This window comes from Chelonia mydas, chromosome 2, assembly GCF_015237465.2.
Source record: "Chelonia mydas isolate rCheMyd1 chromosome 2, rCheMyd1.pri.v2, whole genome shotgun sequence".
In the NCBI taxonomy this organism is placed as follows: Eukaryota; Metazoa; Chordata; order Testudines; family Cheloniidae; genus Chelonia; species Chelonia mydas.
The window spans coordinates 173,392,339-173,411,716 of record NC_057850.1 but is presented as its reverse complement, the minus strand read 5'-3'; the positions used below and the strand labels follow the sequence as shown (position 1 = coordinate 173,411,716).

At 41.8% G+C, this 19,378-nt stretch overlaps 1 protein-coding gene across 5 annotated transcripts in view; it reads left to right on the top strand.

Annotated features, from left to right (window-relative positions):
- The first annotated feature begins 5,785 nt into the window (after window positions 1–5,785).
- NME8 (NME/NM23 family member 8) overlaps window positions 5,786–19,378 on the top strand; it is a 36,202-nt gene continuing 22,609 nt past the window's right edge. The window contains exons 1-7 of one of the 5 annotated variants that reach the window (XM_043540585.1): window positions 5,786–5,909; window positions 7,514–7,550; window positions 7,645–7,702; window positions 9,567–9,673; window positions 11,967–12,038; window positions 13,678–13,794; window positions 14,901–14,967. In XM_043540585.1, the coding sequence (XP_043396520.1) occupies window positions 7,518–7,550; window positions 7,645–7,702; window positions 9,567–9,673; window positions 11,967–12,038; window positions 13,678–13,794; window positions 14,901–14,967 (454 nt within the window). In that variant the 5' untranslated portion in view covers window positions 5,786–5,909; window positions 7,514–7,517. Of the gene's footprint in view, window positions 5,964–7,513; window positions 7,551–7,644; window positions 7,703–9,566; window positions 9,674–11,966; window positions 12,039–13,677; window positions 13,795–14,900; window positions 14,968–19,378 lie in introns of all 5 variants that reach the window. The other 4 variants (XM_043540586.1, XM_037890043.2, XM_043540587.1 and 1 more) reach the window with 4 other exon arrangements.

Genomic DNA, 19,378 nt, shown 5'->3' with positions numbered 1-19,378 from the left:
ATCAGAACAGGAAGCAGCAAGACTACAGGTGACACAAATGCACTGACCGACTGACGAGCTAACAGGTCACACCATGGACGAGCTATTGGAGAATCTGGATCCAGAAGCAGTAGAGGCATCTCAGACCGCCACGGACAATCCAAGTTACGAGACAAGCCTGACGGAGGTAAAGACCTCGGACCTGTTACAAAGGATCCATGATCGTCTAGCAAATCTCCCAACCAAAGATAATAGCTCACTTGAAAGAGCTACAAAGGATCTTCAAAATGATATGATGGCAATCAAAGCAACAGTGGCCAATCTCTCTGAGCAATTACGAGTTGTTAACACTACAACTTTTGAGCTGATAGGATTATTGCAGAGAAAGGTTCCTCCTGCTGTTCCAGTAAGCTTGCCATCCATTGCAACAGACATATACTCTCTAAACCCTCCAATGCCCGCATCAACAGTTCCATCAGCACCCATGATTCAGCCCTCACCTTGGCAACCAGCTATACCCCAGCCCTTCTCCTTTTCTCTAAACACTTCTGTAGGCATTGGTCCTGCAATGGGATCTTTCCCACTTGGGCAAAATCCTTTCATTTAAACTCCTTTAATAAATAGATTTTTAAAAAAAGACAGATTAGCTTCTTCTGACGCTCTGGATTTAAGGAATCTCAAGTTACTCATGCTGAAAATGTGCAGTGATTCAAGAACGAACACATACTTCTGCCAGCCTGTTGTTACAGTACAGGAGTTCTGGAATAATGGGTACCTGTTTGAGGACACCTACAAGCACCTAGCTAAAGTTGCTTTGCTTTTCTTGTCCCTGTTTTCTACTACTGTGCTGTATGAGAGGGCATTCAGTGCACTTCATTTTCTGAAAAACAAGGACCAAAACCACCTCACTGATGCCAACCTCAAAGCTTCTCTTCTAATTTCACAGGAGACCTAAGATCCTGCAGACTTTCCTTTCAAAGAGCTGCTGAGATTTTGTAAGTAATCTGATCCACACAATGGATGTGGTAAAACCCAGAACTTTTATTATCACACTGTATTTCTAACATACAAAATAATAGGATTATGTTTGTTGTTAATATTATAATTACTGGATTGGATTGATTTTTTTTTGTCTGTTTCTGAAATAAAAAAATTGAAACAATTTGCAGAAATGTTTTTTCATTATTATTTGGACTTCTATTATGTCAAAGCATTTTTAAATTTACTTTAGAATTGTTGTACAGACAACCACTTTTACCAAAAAACAAAAAGAAACAATCATAAAAAAGACAAGAATGTGCAAAGCACTTTATTTGTGCTTCTATTTTGTTAGGTCATAATAACATAAGAATGGCCATACTGGGTCAGACCAAAAGTCCATCTAGCCCAGTATCCTGTATTCTGACAGTGGCCAATGCCAGGTGCCCCAGAGGGAATGAACAGAACAGCTAATTGTCAGGTGAACCATCCCTTGTCGTCCATTCCCAGCTTCTGGCAAACAGAGGCTAGGGACACCATCCCTATCCATCTGGCTAACAGCCATTGATGGACCTAGCCTCTTTGAATTTATCTAGTTCTTTTTGAACCCTGTTATAGTCTTGGCCTTCACAACATCCCCTGGCAAGGAGTTCCACAGGCTGACTGTGCGTTGTGTGAAAAAATATTTCCTTTTGTTTTAAACCTGCTGCCTATTAATTTCATTTGGTGACCCCTAGTTCTTGTATTATGAGAAAGAGTAAATAACACTTTCTCATTTACTTTCTCCACACCAGTCATGATTTTATGGATCTCTATCATAACCCCCTGCCCTCGTCTTTTTTCCAAGCTGAAAAGCCCCAGTCTTATTAATCTCTTCTCATATAGCAGCCATTCCATATCCCTAATAATTTTTGTTGCCCTTTTCTGAACCTTTTCCAAGTCCAATATATCTTTTTTGAGATGGGGGGACCACATCTACACCCAGGTCCGATAAAGAAGAGAGGTAACTGTACATTACTTTTATTATTGAGTCTGCAAAAAAACTTAAAAACCTTTCATAAATAAATTACAATGATTTGGATGTATATATGTGCATATTACTTTATTAACTTCAGGAAAAATAAATAATTTTAGGAAAAAGTGTCAGTACAGCCAACAGCAAGAGTTGGTGGCTGCACTCTGAGGCCACCAAAAAAATTGTTGCGACAACCCCGATGGAGAACCTAGACGGAGCTACTATAAGGTGGGTGCATAACTGGTTGGAAAACCATTCCCAGAGAGTAGTTATCAATGGTTCAGTCAAACTGGAACAGCATATTGAGTGGGGTCATGTAGGGATCAGTTCTGGTGTAAGGATAAGGCCTTTTACTGTAGCCATATTGTAAGGCCTAAGGCTTTTTTCTGCAGTCATATTAGGAGAGCAGCAGTTATTAGCCAAGAAACAGGTAGTCACATCCTCACATTCCATCTAAATTATACTAAAACAATGCAATATTGGGCTGATAAGAAGGAGAGCCTGTCCTAATAGCATCCACTATCACCAGATAAAGAAAAAGATCTTAAAATGGTTAAAGAAAACTTAGTCTGAATAGCATTCTGTCTGACAAGAAACCACTTATCAATAGTTGTGGTTGTGAAATCCTCATTTCTTTATTGTTTTATCTTTATGGTCCCCACTTCTCTATTGTTTGTCTGTATGATCTTGGTCTGGTTCTCGGCCTGTATCTGTCTGTTACATAATTAATTTTGCTAAGTGTAAATTAAGGTGGTGGAGTATGACTAGAGAATTTTGTTACAATATGTAAGGATTGGTTAGTAAAATTTTAGCAAAATGGTTGGTTAAGTTATAGCTATGCAGGACTCAAGTTTCACTATATAAACTGGGGTCCAAGGAGACCAGCGGAAAAGAACTGAAGAATAAGAAGGAAAGACCTGAAGGAAGAAGAACTCACCTCTAAGACACAGCCTAAGATCAAAGCTGCTAAGAATCCTCTGCATGACCATGTCGTGCAGCAACCAGAATCTAAACGAGACTGACCTTGCCTGGCCAACAGGGAAAGTCCGCCTGCCTGATCAGGATTGGTGAACATAGCATTGTATGCTTAGCATGTGTATTCTGCTTGGTAACTGTTAATAAATAGAGGATAAAGATATTACTGTGTAAGGCTTTTTCACTGGTTAAAGATCCTACAAACCCGCAGAAGGTTACACCCTGAGCCCTAGGAATTTGTGTCTAAATTAAGAGGGTTACACCCTTAGCCCTAGGAACTGGATAAAGGTGGGTGACCCTAGAGTGTGCAAGTAACAGAGAATTTTGTGCGGGTAACACTGGGTTCAGTTCTGTTCAATAAATTCATCAATGATTTTGAAAATGATATAGAGAGTACACTTAAAGTTTGTGGATGACACCAAGCTGGGAGGGGTTGCAAGTGCTTTGGAGGATTAAAATTCAAAATGATCGGGACCACTGGAGAAATGGTCTGAGGTAAACAGGATGAAATTCAATAAGAACAAATGTAAAATGCTCCACTTAGGAAGGAACAAATCAGTTGTACACATGCAAAATGGGAAATGACTGCTGAGGAAGGAGTACTACAGAAAGGGATCAGGAGGTCATAGTGGATCACAAGCTAAATATGAGTCAACAGTGTAACACCGTTGCAAAAAAAGCAAGCATCATTCTGGGATGTATTAGTAGCAGTGTTGTAAGCAAGACAAGAAATAATTCTTCCGCTCTACTCCATGCTGATTAGGCCCAACTTGAGCATTGTGTGCAGTTCCGGGCGCCACATTTCAGGAAAGACATGAACAAATTAGGGGAACTCCAGAGAAGAGCAACAAAAATGATTAAAAGTCTAGAAAACAGGACCTATGAAGGAAGATTGAAACAATTGGGTTTGTTTAGTCTGGAGAAGCAAAGACTGAGAGAGGCATGATAACAGTTTTCAAGAACATAAAAGGTTGTTATGAGGAAGAGGGTGGTAAATTGTTCTCCTTAACCTCTGAGGAAAGGACAAGAAGCAATGGACTTAAATTGCAACAAGGGCAGTTAAGGTCAGAAATTAGGAAAAACTTTCTGTCAGGTTAGTTAAGCACTGGAATAAATTGCCTAAAGAGACTGTGGAATCTCCATCATTGGAGATTTTTAAGAGCAGATTAGACAGACATCAGTTAGGGATGGTCTAGATAATATTTAATGCTGCTATGATTGCAGGGGACTGGACTAGATGACTCAAGGTCCCTTCCAGGCAGATACTAGTTTTCAAATCATTAGATTTGTGATGTAGTTATCCCTTTGTTTTAAACTAGTTTTACCTTACATGGTTGTGTGTTCTGTAAGACTGATTTCTAGTATATCAATTCTTGTCTCTTTTCCAGAACAAAATTAGAGTCACTCTTAAACATAAAAGCTTCCAGCTTTACTGAAAGAGGAATAAGTTCTGCTTTCTTTGTTTTGATATACTATGCAAACAACTTTCCTCCAACGTAAGTCAAAGTATCTTATGGATCAGGATCAGCCTATGATCTAGACCGTCTATTTCCTGTACATCACACACATAATTACGATGTGATTAGTAAGTGTAAAAAAAACAAAACACTCTTCACGTATTTAGTGGTCACTCAGCTCTGGACCTATATATGCTTTTCACAGTTGCATCACTTACTACCCCTTCCCACAAGAAGTATTTTACTTGGCACAGCAGATATAAGAATGGTGGCTTTCCTCATTAAACCTCAGATATCACAGAAAAGGATAAAGAGCAAGGTGAATTAAATACCTAAAGATTTTTCCAAGTTGCTAGATAACATTGGGCTCCCCGTTAATTCCATGGGTTGCATAAGGAAAACTAAAACTCTAACATCTCTGCACAGCCTAGGACCAGATAACTAATCTAAAGCCGCAGGTTTTCCAACATCCTGGGAGGTGTCCAATGAGTGGGCTGCTTTCCCCCTCCCATGAGCAAAAGCCATTTTCTATAAGCCCTAAACAAGGACCTTAATCTATGCCTTTAAGTAACGCAACTGAATTTTGAGAGCTGCCCATTTTCCTGTTTCATAGCTAAAAGCTGTGGAGGATAGCATGACCGGATGTCCCCATTTTATAAAGACACTCCCGAAATTTGGGAGTTTTTCTTATATAGTCACCTATTACCTCCCACTCCCTGTCCCGATTTTTCACACTTGCTATCTGGTCACCCTAGTCAAGGACCATGCATGCCCACAGGGCTAGAGGAACAAAGCAGCCTGCAGTCTGCACATTCCACTCAGGGGACTAAGAGCTTCCTTCCACAAGGACAGGCACAGGCCATATGTCTGCTAAATCCCAGACCATGCAAAGGTGGAGGTAGGACGGCAGCGACTGATGTCAGACCACGCTTAGCCAGAGCTAACACTGCCCGCGGAAAGAAGTCCGTCCCCCCCGCACCTCGGAAGAGCATTAGGGGAAGAACTAATCTGAGGGAAACGTCCTACTGCCTCAAAGCTCCCCTTCCTTCCAAAATCCTTGCACCGCCGACCTTCGCCATTGCCAGACCGCAATGCGGCACCAGCTAGACTCTACACGCTCAGCAAGGAGAAGGGGGACGAATTCGGACTAGTTGCCCGCTCCCCCATCACTAGCCAGAGACAGAAGGGAAGCAGAGAGGCCGCGCCACACCGCAACCCCGCGCGGTGGCGTTCCAGCTCATCACCCGCCTCGCCTCGCCTCCCTGAGAGCGCGCACCGGCCCAATGCATCAGCGTCGCGCATGCGCGTTGCTCTCCGAGGGCGGGTGGAGAAGTGGGCGGAGAGTGGGGCTGAGGGAAGGGGCGGGGGGAGGCGGAGCAGTGACGAGGGGGCGGGACCAACGGTTTTGGAACGGCCTCTCTGCCTCTGGTTGGGCCCGTTGGGTAGGAGCGCCCGGGGAAGGCGGCGAGTGGGGGAGAGGCCGTTATCCGCCGCTCGCCCCGTGGGTAGGCTGAGCCGTGCGCGGAGCGTGTGCCGGAGCGCTCGGGGTGTGTGCACCGGTGCGTGTGAGTGTTGGGCGTGTGTGTCAGTGGCTTGTGTCTGTCTCTTGTCTGTGTGCGTCAGTGCTGGACGTGTGTGTCTGTTGCGTGCAAGCGTGTGCCAGCGTCACACGTGTGCATGCAAGCGTCACACTTGTGCGTGCCAGTGTCACACGTGCGTGCAAGCGCGTGCCAGTGTCGTGTGTGTGCGTGCAAGTGTGTGCCACGGTTACACACGTGTCAAGGTGTCAGCTTCATGCGCTGCCCTTGCCTGTGGATACCTCCCTCGAAGCTCCCATTGGCGAGGAACGGGGAGCCGAAGCCAATGGGAGCTTCGGGGGAGGTACCCACAGGTAAGGGCAGAGTGCAGAGCCCTCTGCCCGCCCCCCTCCTCCCCGAGGGGACCTCTAGGATATGGTGCTGGCCGCTTCTGGGAGCGGCGTGGGGCCAGGGCAGGCTCCCTGCCTGCCTGTCCTGGCCCCACGCCGCTGCCACCCCGGAGCCGCTCCAGGTAAGCGGCGCCGGGCTGGAGCCCGCACCCTGCACCTCTCCTGCACCCTGCACCTCAACTCCCTGCCCCGATCTCCCTCCTGCACCCCACACCCCTCCTGCACCCCAGCTCCCTGCTGCACCCCACACCCCTCCTGCACCCCAACTCCCTGCCCTGAGCCCCCTTCCACACTGTGCACCTCCTCCTGCACCCCAATCCCCTTCCCTGAGCCCCCTCATACACCTGGCACCCCTCCTCTGCCCCAGCCCCTTGCCCTGAGCCCCTTCCTGCACACCGCACCCCCTCCCACACCCCACACTCCCTTCCACACCCCAACCCCCTTCCCCAGCCCTACATTCATGGCCCTGTGTGCAATTTCCCCACTCAGATGTGGCCCTCGGGCCAAAAAGTTTGCCCACCCCTGGTTTAGATCGTGGGCTTCTTTGAATTTTTGTTTATTGCCAGTGACCTGTCCGTAACTTTTACTCAAAATAACCGTGACAAAAATCTTAAGCTTATAATGAGTTATGTGCAGGTCATTAGGCTAAATATATCTCAAATAATGAATGACAGAAAGTTTGATTTGATGCCCTTTGAGTTGAAGCTCTTACTTCAATACTTTGTGGAAATATGTTCATATCACAGCAACTTCCATTCCGCCCATTCGCTGTGTAGGCGGTCTCATCAGAGCAATGGGAGATACAGCGACATGGGGATTGAAATGTCCAGAAAACCCCAATATGTTGAAAATGTGAACTTTGTCATGTGGTTTCCTGTGCTATATCTAATTCTGTAAATAAATGGTGAATTTCAGGATAAGATCCTTAGCTAGTGCCAGTCAGTTTAGCTCCAGTGAAGTCGGCTATATTTAGGGATAGATCCTCTGCCAGTGTAAATGGACATAGCCACATTGACTTTAGTGGAGCTATGCTAATCTTAATGCCCATAGAACACTACTGTGTGGAAAAGGCATTCTGTGTAAATCAGTTCCCGTACCACAATTTACATGGAGCTAAACTTACGGAGCGTCGAGTATATTTTAGAAGTGTTATATGTTTTGCTGTTTTTCATGTAATCACAGGAAAATGGCAGGAAAGAAGAAAGAAGTTCAACTACAGGTATAACTCTTGTTTGTTATTTGAATAATTCTAGAGTTCAATAGAATTGTTGACATTTTTAGAGATATTAAATTCTGGGTTTGTTTTATCTCAGGCAGTACTAACCAGTCAAAGTCAATGGGATGAAATGTTGCTGACTAAAGGTGTAACAGGTACTATTATTTTTTTCTATTAATCTCACATAATGAAACATGTGTGCATTTTTATCAATCTTTTTATTTTTGTGACCCCTTCCTGCCCAGTTTCTTCTCACTGTGCATACACTTTGTCTTACTGCCACTTCCTGTGACTTGCCCCTCAAAGCAAAGAGTGCTAGAAACCTCCATAAAGCCTAAGTAAATATGCGTTGTGTAGCTATTTTACATGAAGACTCGAAGGATTTGAAATTCGCACTCCTAAACTGGGGGTAAAACACAGGGCTGCACTGAAGCCACTCCACATCTGCTTCACCAGCCTAAAGACTGGTCACTGGCACTCCATACCACCTATTGTATAAAAGAAGTTCCTGGCAAATTAATACATGTGAACTCAGATCTCATGACTCCTCCATATAACATTCAACTGTGCCTCTCACATTGGCCATTTTGGAACCGTCACAATATTAATCCTATCACACGAAAGATACAAAGACCCAATGCATTGTGTCTGCCTGCAATTCAAACACAAAAGGGTTCTGTAGCGATGAGTGCCTTTCACATACTCCTTTGCAAAGCAGTGAATTTAAACCATACTGGATATCATGCATGGGTGTTTAAAAAAAAAAAAGTTTTGAAATGACTTCATGTCTGGGAAGGGGTAAGTGAAAGCCCTGATAGGTCAATATTTTCAATTACCCTGTGAAATTGAACTAATCAGCAGAATGAGTTTTATGTTCCTATTCATGCACAATTGTATCTGGAATAAGACAAAAGCAATTGTGTTATAAATTGTGTGCTTTCAAGAGTGTACATAGTATGTATTTTCTCCACTCCCCTCAGTTTGTATTGTGGAAGTATAACATTGTATAAGTATAACGTTGTATAAGGGGACATGCTGGATACATTGTATATGAGAGGGCATGCCAAAACATGTTACAAAGTATCTGAGGGAGCACACGTAGGGACAGTTAGCTTTTGAATGGAGAAGCAATTAAGATAGAGCCAGCACGTCTAAGAAGCAGGCATCAGAATGGAAGGTGTGAAGGGCAATTAGTTAAGTTAACTGGAAGCTGTTAAAGGAGATTGTTAAGGATGGCAGGTAATTGAAGATACGTGACTGGTCTCAGGGATCTCGAAGGGTGGTGACTAAAATCTTTTTCTTCTTTTGTCTGTAACTTCTCTGTAACTTGTTCTCCAAAAAATTGTATAAATTAAGAGACACAAGCCCCACTCGGGGGGCTCACTTCTAAATGTATTAGCAGAGCAGCTTTGCTAATAAAACAGAGTGGTCTGATAAATTGTGAGTCTGAGTCAAACTTTGACAGTATGTAAGCTTGGCATCGGTATCTCTTAAATTTATTAGGAATGCTGTTTAAAGAGGGAGAACTCATCGTGTGTGAAGTGAGCAGGGGCTCAAGAGAGAGAACCAATGGGTAGTGAGTAAGGTTGACAGAGAGATAGCATACATGATCTTAGGAAGGAGGGAAACAACACACAAAGGAGGGGTAGGACATGGAAAGAGACAACTGATAAAAGGGCCAAAGGAGGGAGAAACAACTAACAGTGGGCACAGGAAAGGAAGGGCCACCAAGACAAAGCGATAGGGGAAGGAGACATTCATATATCTGCATTCCCCATCACAGAAAATATAAATAAATAAATACTCTGACAGACTAAGACATTTAAGTTAAAACCTAATTTGTTTAAGAGATAATACCAAAAATTAATGTTTTTCAGAAGAAAAAGAGACCACAAATAGGTTTAGAAATACATGTATGCTAGTGCCACTGCAGGACTTACCCTATACATTTACCAAAACATTTTATTTTATAAACTATATGAAGCAGATGAGTTTCATTCTAACTTTTTATACTTTCAGTAATAGACGTTTATCAGGCGTGGTGTGGGCCTTGCAAAGCTGTGGTAAATTTATTCAGAAAACTAAAAAATGATCATGGTGAAGATGACCTTTTGCATTTTGCTGTGGTAAGGATGTAAATTCTATTTAGAACTTCAGTGCCAAATGTGTTTCTTTATCTATCTATTTATAGGATACCTATCACCATAGTATCTGAGTACCAGTGGAGTCGGTGATGAATTTGGCTTGTCTCTTTTTCTGCATGTCTTCTTAAAAGAGGAAGATCAGAGTTTAAAATGAATAGGGAAGGATCTATAATAAGAGAAGAGATAAGCTAGAATCATACAAGTTAATTATGGAAAAGACATACTAGACAATAGTGTAATGAAGAACATTCTTATAATGCATACATACTATGAGATAGAGTTGAGATTACTGGGGGAACCTTATCTCTGAATATACTGACTTGCACGTTTAAAAATCCAAGTCTTAACGATGCATAACCATATAGCCTGACTTTCAAAAGTGCTCAGCACCCACAACTTCCACTGAAGACCATAGAAGTTGTGGGTGCTCATCACTTCTGAAAATCAGGTCAGTAACTTCTTTTTGTTTTTCTGTTGCTTTTCCATATAATTTCCTATGTTATATATAAAAAGGAACGAAGAGGGGGAAGCTGAAAAACAAATAGATTAAAAAAATAAAAATGTTTTTGAGAAAAAGTTCAACCAGAAGAGCAGGTTAAAATGGCAGCTACAATCTAATGCACTAAAGATGTGTTTCACAGGTTCATTCTGAGTTCCCATCCAGATATTAAACTATCAAGCTTATAATACTTGTTAGTATGGCTGCAGATTGTTTTTGTTGCATTCTCTGAAGCTCCAGAGAACAAGATGACAGAAGCAACTTGTCCTGCCTACTGCAATAGCCATTAAAAAGCATCATGCGCTAACCATTACCATAAGAGTTACCACTGACATCTTCAGCTGTAAACACAGAGCAAAACTGTCTAATAGATACCACTGCGTGGTGACTATTGGCAAATGCTCTTTTAATGGGGATCATTGTAGGTGTCCGACATACAAATGTGGATCACTACCATTAGGTCAACAGACAAGTCAGCAAGGTTTTTATCCTACAGATCTTTTGCACACAGATCTCCTCCTATTAAACTCAGATTCTAAAAATCCAACCCCATATGTATCAAATATTTAAAGCTTTTAAAATAGTCATACATACATAGGTATGTATATGTGTACATACAAAACATAGAGCAACAAGCCCAAACATCAAACAGTGGATTGAAATCTCATACCACTGAAGTCAATGAGGTTATACTAATGCAAAACCATTGTGAGATCAGAATCAGACCCCAGGTTTTCAGCCATATCTCTACGATCCAGGCTATTTGCAACCCTGCGTGGCTTTTAAAATAAGAGAAGATTAAGCCTGTTCATTCCATCTGTTTTCATACATCTAGCTGCTGTCCTTTCATCTGCACTTACTTTGACATCCATAATTTATTCCTGCCAGCATATGTAAATGTTTAAATCTGCAATATTATTATTTGGGGTTGTTATACCGTATCATTAACATCATACCTTTCACCCAAGAGTGACAGTATTAATTCAGGTTAAACACCCATTTTTTCATGGTCTGTGTATATAAAAACATCTTCTGTATTTTCCACAGTATGCATCCGATGAAGTGAGCTGTAGCTCACGAAAGCTTATGCTCGAATAAATTGGTTAGTCTCTAAGGTGCCACAAGTACTCCTTTTCTTTTTAGTATTAATTCAGGACTCTAGTGGCCCAGAAGTGTAAACAGTTCATTTCCATTCAGGTCTCCCTTTAATTAGTACCGCTGCTATCAATACATTGAACAACAATATTATATAGTGCTTGTGATCTAGTTATTTTAAAATAAATACTATGTTAAAACCTTGCCAAGTATAGTTTACCAGTGTTAGTTCAAACAGTTTTTGGATTTGTGTGTATTGTATATGTAAAATACATTCATAAAACAAGAAGTTACTGTTAATAAATGTTATTCATGGGATTCTCAAATCTTTATATAGTGTGGACCACATCTTAACAGAGAGTTAATACAATAGACCACTTTCCCTCCCATTGAAATGTCATGGGACCTTCCTATGTGTGATCCTATGACATTCCAATGGCAATTACAGCCATTACTTACCTCAAAAAGCAATATTAGGACAGAGTACCTTTAATGTGATTTAGCAGCTGTAAACAAGAAGGAAAGCCTGCCCCATGTGACCAACAAAGTTGATAACCCGCAAGTGTTTTAAGGACTACTATTGGTCCACAGAACCATGGTTTGAGAATCATTCTGTAAAAGTTCTCAAATAGCTAGCTAGCTAGCTAGCTATAATTCATAATCTATTTGCCCTTATTTTAGGCAGAGGCTGACAGCATTGTGACCCTGCAGACATTTAGAGACAAATGTGAACCGGTTTTTCTCTTTTGTGTTGTAAGTTCAACAATCATCATCAGCTTTTATTTTCGTGCTGCCTATTTTTGTTGTTTTTTCAGTATATGAAAATAAATGTAAAGTTGTACAAATGTGAATTACATCTTTACAGTTTTAGTGTATAGGATATTGTTGCATATTGTACATACCCGCCATTTTATCAGTGAATCATATTTTATATGTTCTTGGCATGCAGAGAGGAAGGGGTATTAGCATAGTTCTTCTGCTAACAGGGAAAGAAAATTCTCCATCTACTATAGTACATTATGCCAGGCCTGGTTGCTAACTCTGTAGGCAAGTGGTTTTTTTTCTACTTGGAAGTTTTGAGATTTGGATTCCAGCAGCTAAGGACTAATAACCAGGGTGCATTAAGCAGACTCCACTCTATATAACTGCAGCCACATGAAATTAACAGCATCTCTGATCTCACCAAAAGCTATCCAGTTCCACTGTGCTGCTCATGCATATACATGGTGGGGCAATGAGCAGAAGAGTGAAGCACAGAAGGAAGAGTAGTGAAGGAAGCTGTGGGGAAATGGAGGAACTAGAACTGAGATGAGGAGAGACAAACAGTGGAGGGAAGAAACCTGGGAACAAGGTGGATAGGAAGTGAAAGCAAGAAAGGTCTAATTCTGTACCAGTGAAGTAAATGGAAACTTTGTGATTAACTTTAGTGGGCTAAAGGTCAGATCCCAAAGGAGGAAGAGAGTAACCAAAAAACAAGAGTAGTCAAAAATGGGGACAGAACCTGTAACAGAATCTGTCTGCATGCCTGCTTCCCCTCTCCTCCCCCCCCATTACTACACAGTTGGCTCTGCAGAGGAGAAGCTGGGGGCAGAACTGGGGATGGGGGAGGACCTGTATCTAGAGACAGAGTTGTGGCTGGGGGCAGAGCGGAGCTGCAGCAGGGGGTGGAGTGGAGCTGCAACTGGGGGCAGAGCAGGGGGTGGAGTAGACCTGTGGCTGCGGGCTAGCTTTGTGCCCCCCTGAACATTCCTCTGCACCCCACAGTTTGGGGACCACTGCTCTACACCCTTTCAACTGCTGGCCTTTCAGTGGAGCTGCCGACACAGGTAACAGTCCAGTCATTGCCAGTTGTGACCGTGGTCTGTGCTAAGTAGACAACTGCTCAATAGGAACTTGACTGAGACCACCTACTCATTTCATGTAGGACACTGTTGAGCAGTTGGATGATAATTTTAGGTTGTCACCCAACTAGGCTATATTTGATGTGTTGAAGATGAAATGCTCTGTATCCCATTACACATCTCTTGAATTAGACATTGAACTCCATCGCAGGTCAAGCCATTTCAATAAGAAAATGCCAGATTCTAAAATGTAAACCCTCTGAAACTTTTGAGATAAGAGCTATGTTAAACAATAACAGAATAACAAATAATAGGAATAACAGTTTTCTTTGATATCACTAATTTTAGCCCTGTGTTTTTGATTCATCACCTGTTTTGCAAATCAGTCTATCTGCAGTGATACATTGCTACCACTTTTAGTTTTAGAACACCGTATCATGGTAACTGTCTATTGCTGGTCAAAAATAGATTGTGTTAGAGGTCAATTAAATGTGCAAAACTACATTAGTAGATCTTACTGAGAGTTTTATTTTATCATTTATTTTTTACAGGATGGCAAAATTATAGCACTAGTGCGAGGCACAAATGCACCACTTCTCAGTAAGACAGTAATAGAGCTAGTAGAAGAAGAGAGGAAAATTTTAGCCGGGGAAATAGAACGCCCTCAGGTACTCACTAGATAACTGTTTTCTTATCAAGTTTAAATATAAATGAATATTTTTATTACATTTGCATGGTCTCTTTCTGTGTGTGGTGCTGTTTTTATTTCTTTTACTGTTGATATTTCGTTTTCATTTTTGTGGATACCACTATGTTTACCGTGAACTGGCATGTATCTCATCTTTTAGAACCTTCCATTAAGTGGTACTCATCCACATGATACTGGTAATTTTACAAACTGATCTGTATGCAGAGGAGGGATTCTTCACTAACAAAAATATAACCAGCATAAAAACTAATTTTGTATTTATCTCTTTATTTATTTTTATACTTTCAATGCTGGAGATTTTTCTTATCTATTTTACTAAGGGCTCGAGAGAATAAGGGAAAGGGGACAGTTCTTACCTAATTCCTCTTTCCAACTGAAATGTAGGTGAAAGATTTCCATTTATCTGTATAGATGCAAAAGATAAATTGTAATGGACTACAACTCAGTTAAGAAAAATCAGAACAAATTGTCTTAGTTCTGCATAAGATAGCATTATACCCTATCAAATATATTATTTAGCTTCTAGGGATAAAACTGCTGAAGAGATAACTGGTAGCTGAGCTTGGTGACTTAAATAAATTATTTTTCTTGTGTTAGCAGCAGCAAGCCTGCCTGTTTCAAAACCCACTTAAACTTTGTGAATAATTGAGATTAAATAATTTAGTTGTGCTGCTAGAATTTTGGTGTTTACTTTATATTCTACATTTAGCAGAGAAATAGGTTGGACATTTCCACAGTTATGTCCATCTTTATGTTTCTTTCTGGGCTGGCACAAGGTTTCACAAAATCTACAAAAAATGTTTAGAAGCAGAAAAAGAAGCAGCTTAAATGTTGATGTTGATATTATCTTGCACTAAGTTAACGCTGCAGGGAGTTTTTCAGAGAGGGGAAGCAGAGAAAGAACAAAGGAGTGACTTGCTCAACATCACTGGCAGAGTCAGGAATGGCACTTAGGTCTCATGATTCCCAGTGAGCTATCCACTGGCCCATACTGCCTCAATATTAACTTCATACTGACAGTATAATTTTATCAGAATAAGAACATGAAAACTGCAATTTTCTTAGGTACAAGAGCTTGTGTTTTTAGAAGAGAAAGCATCAGAAGATTATATTGAAGAAACCCAACTTGAAGGTAAAAGATATTTTAATTATTAGTACAAAGAAAAAACTTAAACAAGTATCTTGTTAGGTATTTGGTATTAGGATTATGTGTGTCCAGTCATAACATTTTCCTTTGGTTCATTTGGTAACATGAGAGATTATTGTGGAAGGAGTCAAATATCACATGTAGATGCATATGAATGTTGTAAAATGATCAAACTAATAACAGATATACTTATGTTATTATTATTAATTATTTCTGTAATGTCTGAGATCTGGATCCAGCTCTATGAAGATTTAACAAGATGGAGCGCTCAATGTCTGTAGCAAAGGGTTTAATTTGAACTTTGAATTATCTTCTAACGTAATATAGCATCCATGACAGAAAAGTTATGGTAAAAAATGGTGACCAAGAATGACATGGCACCAAAAAGCTGTGCATCTTGTAAAGGCCTAAGAGTATGAATTTTGTTGGGGAACAAATGAGAGCCCTCTTTCGCATACAGTATCCTCCAGAGTCTCACAGAAAGGAGTCCAATTTTGTTAGTGGTACATATGAAGGACAAAATGTCAGCAAATATGCTGAGTGCAGCAATTACAAGATCTGTAGCAGCGTTGTTTTTTCTGAGACGTTCACGTGGCCTTGTCCATCTGGCCTACCACAAGAAGTGCAAGTCAGAATGACTGCTCATGCATTTTAGAGCACAGGCTTGTTCTAATGCCTGGTAGAACTAGTGACCCAATGAAGAAATTAAGAGATGAGTAAAACTACCAAATCCCTGGATTTACAAGACTTAAAAAAGGAAAGTCAAATTAGATACCATCTACAATCTAAGCAGTTGCAGGCCAACTATCTGGGAGGTCTGTAGTATCAGCAAAAAGCAAAACAGGCCCAGGAGAAAAGGCAATTTGAAGGCTAACAACAGCGATACAGTATTTCCAGCCCTTTAGCACTTCTATCCAGCTCTTCTTCATTGAAACAACACTTTTGAAATGCGACTTCAGAGCAGGGCTGGCCTTACCATGAGGCGAACTGAGGCGGCCGCCTCAGGTGCCAGACTGGGGCGGGGCGCCACTAGGACCCAGAATGTAGAAAATTGTGTCTGCTGCTGGTGCATATGTATTCTCTCTGCTCTAGATGCAGAGATGGTGGAGTGCTGTGCTGGAGGAAGGAGGGCACAAGAGACATAACTGGTAGGCAGGAGAAAAGGTGAGAGGGAATAACAGAAAGCAGCAGGAGCTGCAGGGAGAGAGAGGAGGAGGAGCCTCTTATGTACCTCTCTAGCACCCCTAGGAGCCTGGACTGATTAACACCAGCTTCTCAGGGAGCTTCCTGTTTCCTGCTGCTTCCCTGAAACCACTTGAGGAGAACAGGCAGTCAACTGAAGTAGTAGGAGCCAGTTAGGCCTTTAAGACGCGGATATCTTTCCTCACTCAGGCCCTGCTACCAGCCTGCTTATTTGTCCCCTTCAAATGAGTGTTGAGAGCCACTATAGCTGGCACAGAACAGCAGTCATGAGTGAAGGAAGAAAACACCCCTCTGGGGCAGCATTCAGTAAAAGAAAGAAAGCAAAGGAAGCTTTTCTATCTAAACAGGAAGGAGCTCTCCTAAGATACATAGACACAAATGTTCACAGTGAGCCTTCCGGCCCCAGTGAGGATGTGAGTGATGAGGAGATGCCTGATCTTCCAGTTAGAGTGCAGGTGACCTGGCAGCTACTGCAGCATCCATATCTCCATCTCAAATGGATGTAACCGTGCACATTCCTGAAGAAAAGTGTAGATCAGAGAAGAGTGTGGTGGAGGCGCAAGAAACAGTTGCTGCTGAGTTTAGTTCCTTAAGTCTAGATGATCCAGGACTGAGTGGACCCAATTGAGCAGTAGCCTGAGGGAATTTCTTGTACTGCATGGGCCATAGCAAGTGAAAAACTTCACGTTCCCCAAAGACAATGAAAATAGAAGTTTCCATCCAACACATTACTGGCGTGAAATCCCCAATGGTGACAAAGTGGAGAGGCCATGGCTTATGTACTCAAAAACCCAGAATGCTGCACACTGTTTTTGTTGCAAACTCCTCCAGTCTAATGTTCCAGACACATGGGGTTCTACAGGAACAAAGGACTGGAAAAATCTGGCTAGAAATCTGGCATGCCATGAGACAGCAGCAAATCACCAGAGAACATTCCAGCGGTGGAAAGATATCTTTCTTCTTGAGATGAGACTAAGGTTAAAGGCCACCACAGATAATCAGTATCAAGAGAAGACTGCATCAGAGTCTCTTTACTGGCAAAATGTTCTGAAAAGGCTCATTGCCATTGTGAGAATGCTTGCTACCCAAAACCTAGCACTGCGTGGCACTTCAGATCAGCTGTATGTGCCAAACAATGGAAACTTCCTTAAAACTGTGGAGCTGATGGCTGAGTTTGATGTTGTACTCCAGGAGCATCTACGAAGACTCACCACCCAAGAAACGTATACACCCCACTACCTTGGAAAAACAATTCAAAATGAGATCATACAGTTACTGGAAGAAAAGTCAAACAGAAGATTGTGGCAGATCTGAAGTCAGGAAGATATTACTCTGTTATTCTGGACTGCACATCTGACATCAGCCATACAGAACAAATTACTTTAATGGTGCGTTTTGTAACAACAACAGAACCTAGTGAAAATGTCCCTGCAATGGTGACTGTCAGAGAGCATTTTCTAGAATTTATTGATATTGATGATACTTCAGGAGCTGGTATGACAAATGTGCTCCTTAAAAAGCTGGAAGATACGGGAATTACGATAGCTGACATGAGAGGTCAGGGCTACGATAATGGTGCCAACATGAGAGGAAAGAACAGAGGAGTGCAGACACGGATCCAAGAGTTAAACCCTCAAGCTTTTTTTGTCCCATGCAGTTCTCATTCATTGAACTTGGTGGTCAGTGATGCAGCATCAGCTTCTAGTGAAGCTGCTGAATTTTTTAATATAATTCAAACCATCTATGTATTTTTCTCTGCATCAACTCATAGATAGCAAATTTTGAAGCAACATCTGGGAACATCCTCTCTGACACTGAAACCACTGAGTGCCACACGATGGGAAAGTTGAGTGGAGGCGATAAAGCCTATCAAACACCAAATTGGGAAGATAGATGATGCCATAGTTGCCATTACGGAGGATAATGCTATGACAGGAACTGTTCGTGGGAGAACAGTGGTAGAGGGAAATGGAATCACCAGAAACATACGTAACTTCAAATTTCTGTGTGGCTTAGTGTTGTGGCATGACATACTGTTTGAAATAAATGTTGTGAGCAAGAGACTCCAAGGTGTTGACCTTGATATATCTGGAGCAAAGGAACAACTGGACAAAGCAAAGTCATACCTACAGTCTTACCGGTCAGATGAGGGATTTCAAAACGTTCTGAAGAGTGCACAGAAGTTGGCCGAGGAACTGAAGCAATTTTCCCACCCATTCAAGAATACAAGAGTCACTGAAGAAGAAGACATTTTGATTACGAGGCACGGGATAATTCCATAAGAGACCCCAAACAACAATTCAAAGTTGAATTCTTTAACCAGGTGCTAGATTGTGCAATACAGTCAAAGAACATTTCATGTAGCTCAAGAAACACAGCAGTATATTTGGGATGTTGTATGATATTCCAAAACTCCTCACTATGCCTGAAGAAGACCCACACCAGCAATGCAGGGCACTAGAGACAGTGTTGACACATGATGACATGCGCGATATTGATGCAGGTGATTTAGGTGATGAACTGAAAGCCCTTTCAAGATACATTTCAGCAGGATCAACTCCAAAGGCTGTTCTGGAATATATGTGCACAAATAAGATGACCACCTTCTTTCCAGATGCTTTTGTTGCTCTGCGCATACTTCTAACGCTTCCTGTAACAGTTGCCAGTGGAGAACGCAACTTCTCCAAGCTGAAGTTAATAATAATACATCTACGCTCCACAACGACACAGGAGAGGCTAGTCAGCCTTGTAACCATCTCAATAGAGCATGAGCTGGCCCAGACTGTGGACCTTCGGGAAGCAGTTCAAATCTTTGCAACCAAGAAGGCACAGAAAGCACCACTTCGATTATTCAAACAGATAAATAACTTTTCTTTATTATGCAGAGAAGAAAAGTTACTTTTGCTGTTCAGGCGTTTGAAAGTTAAGTGTTACTTAAAATTTTTGAATGAGGCTTTTAAGTTGTTAGTTCTCCTTTATTGGGGTAGGTAGCAGAGCAGTACCACAAGAGGAGTAGAACAGGAAGAAGGCAGAATTGAGACCTTTCAAAGTTTTGGCCCAAGCGAGGGGGCATGGGGGCGCCATTTGAGCTCCCCGCCTCAGGTGCCAACATGTTGTGAGCTGGCCCTGCTTCAGAGCTTTCATGCAAGAATTAGGGCAGTTGTTTGTTTCAGGAAGGTAGTTCTTTTCAATC